The 1395-nt window shown below is 64.0% G+C and overlaps 1 protein-coding gene across 1 annotated transcript in view; it reads right to left on the reverse strand.

Moving 5' to 3' along the window:
- The window catches only part of NOX5 (NADPH oxidase, EF-hand calcium binding domain 5), a 13064-nt gene continuing 11669 nt past the window's right edge, over window positions 1-1395 (reverse strand). Inside the window, exons 13-16 of the mRNA XM_017830224.1 lie at window positions 1231-1315; window positions 938-1037; window positions 670-836; window positions 1-185 (exon numbers count right to left, since the gene is read on the reverse strand). Coding sequence (XP_017685713.1) covers window positions 54-185; window positions 670-836; window positions 938-1037; window positions 1231-1315 — 484 coding nt within the window. The 3' untranslated portion in view covers window positions 1-53. The remainder of the gene's footprint in view (window positions 186-669; window positions 837-937; window positions 1038-1230; window positions 1316-1395) is intronic.

A 1395-nucleotide genomic window follows, 5' to 3' on the forward strand; every position in this document is an offset into this window, starting at 1 on the left:
CCAAGCCCCGGTGCCATCCCTGGGCAGGCCTGGCAGGGCGGGAAGGCCCCGGCTCAGAAGTTTTCCCTGGAGAAGCGGAAGCCGAAGTGCTCGCAGTGCCCCCGGATGACCTTGGCCAGGGCTGGGGAGCCACAGAAGAACACCTGGACCTTCCCAACCTGCTCCAGGGCCACCTTCCCAAACACCTGGAGCACAGGGGGAAGGGGGAGAGGGAGTGCTGGCTGGACCCAGGGGATTGGGGGCTGGATTAGGGGGTCCCTCCCAGACCAACCCATTCCATGGTTTATGATCCCTGGGCCTGATTAGGGCTTGGAACAAGGTGATCTTTAAGGTCCTTTCCAACCCGTTCCATGATTTATGACCCTGGGATGGGTCAGGGGGCTGGAATGGGATGATCTTTAAGGTCCTTTCCAACCCATTCCACGGTTCTGTGATCCCTGGGCTGGATTAGGGGGTTGGAACCTTTAAGGATCTTATGGATCTTTATGGTCCTTTCCCCCCCAACCCATTCCCTGATTTCTGATCCCTGCCTGCCTTGGCACAGCTCAGGCTCCCTGTGCCCCCCTGGCATTCCCTGTCCTGGATCTGGATGTCCCAGCGCACCCAGAGGGGGCTATCCTTGGTTCCCCCTGCCCCGGGACAGTTTTGGGACGTGTCCCGGTGCCCCACCTTGCCCCAGTCGGGCCGGCCGGGCTGTGTCCGCGTGCGCAGCCCGGTGATGGAATCCCGCTTTTCCTTGGCCGCCAGCAGATCCAGCGCCACCTGCAGCCCCAGGGCCTTCACGTCGCTCCTCGCCAGGGCCGAGGTCATGTACAGGTGGAGCTCCAGGAACCGCCCTGGGGGTGCCAGGGGAGCCCGGCTGGCACCGCGGACCCGCACCCCGGCACTGGGATGGATGGGGGATGTCCCGGGAATGCTGGCCCTGCCTCCCGCTCACCTCCCGGCTCCAGCTCCGCCTGCTCCCTTTCCAGCTTGCTCAGGAGGCTGAGGAACCACTCGAAGTGCTTCTGATCCCGGTTTATCCAGATGAAATCCACCTGGAAGGGCAGGGCAGCCTCTGCTCCGGAGGTGGAAGCAGCGCAGGGACCAAATCCGGCCACCAAACCCGGCCATGCCCTGCCCAAACCTCCCGCACGGGAGGGATGCCCGTGGGCTCTGTACCCCCCTGCCCCACCCCAGGGCACACCTGGATCCCACAGCCCCTCCACGTGCTCCTGCTCCCATTCCTACCTTCCTGAGGGTCATGTCCTGGTCCCGCAGCTCCTCACACCAGGAATGGTGGCAGCTGGGGCAGCTCTGCCTCCGCCGGCGGTACCTGTGCACGAGGATACAGCCCTTCCTGCCCTTTCCTGCTCCTTCCTGCCCTTTCCTGCTCCTTCCTGCCCTTTCCTGCTC

This window comes from Lepidothrix coronata, unplaced genomic scaffold (assembly GCF_001604755.1).
Source record: "Lepidothrix coronata isolate B3197 unplaced genomic scaffold, Lepidothrix_coronata-1.0 Scaffold176, whole genome shotgun sequence".
NCBI classification, from domain to species: Eukaryota; Metazoa; Chordata; class Aves; order Passeriformes; family Pipridae; genus Lepidothrix; species Lepidothrix coronata.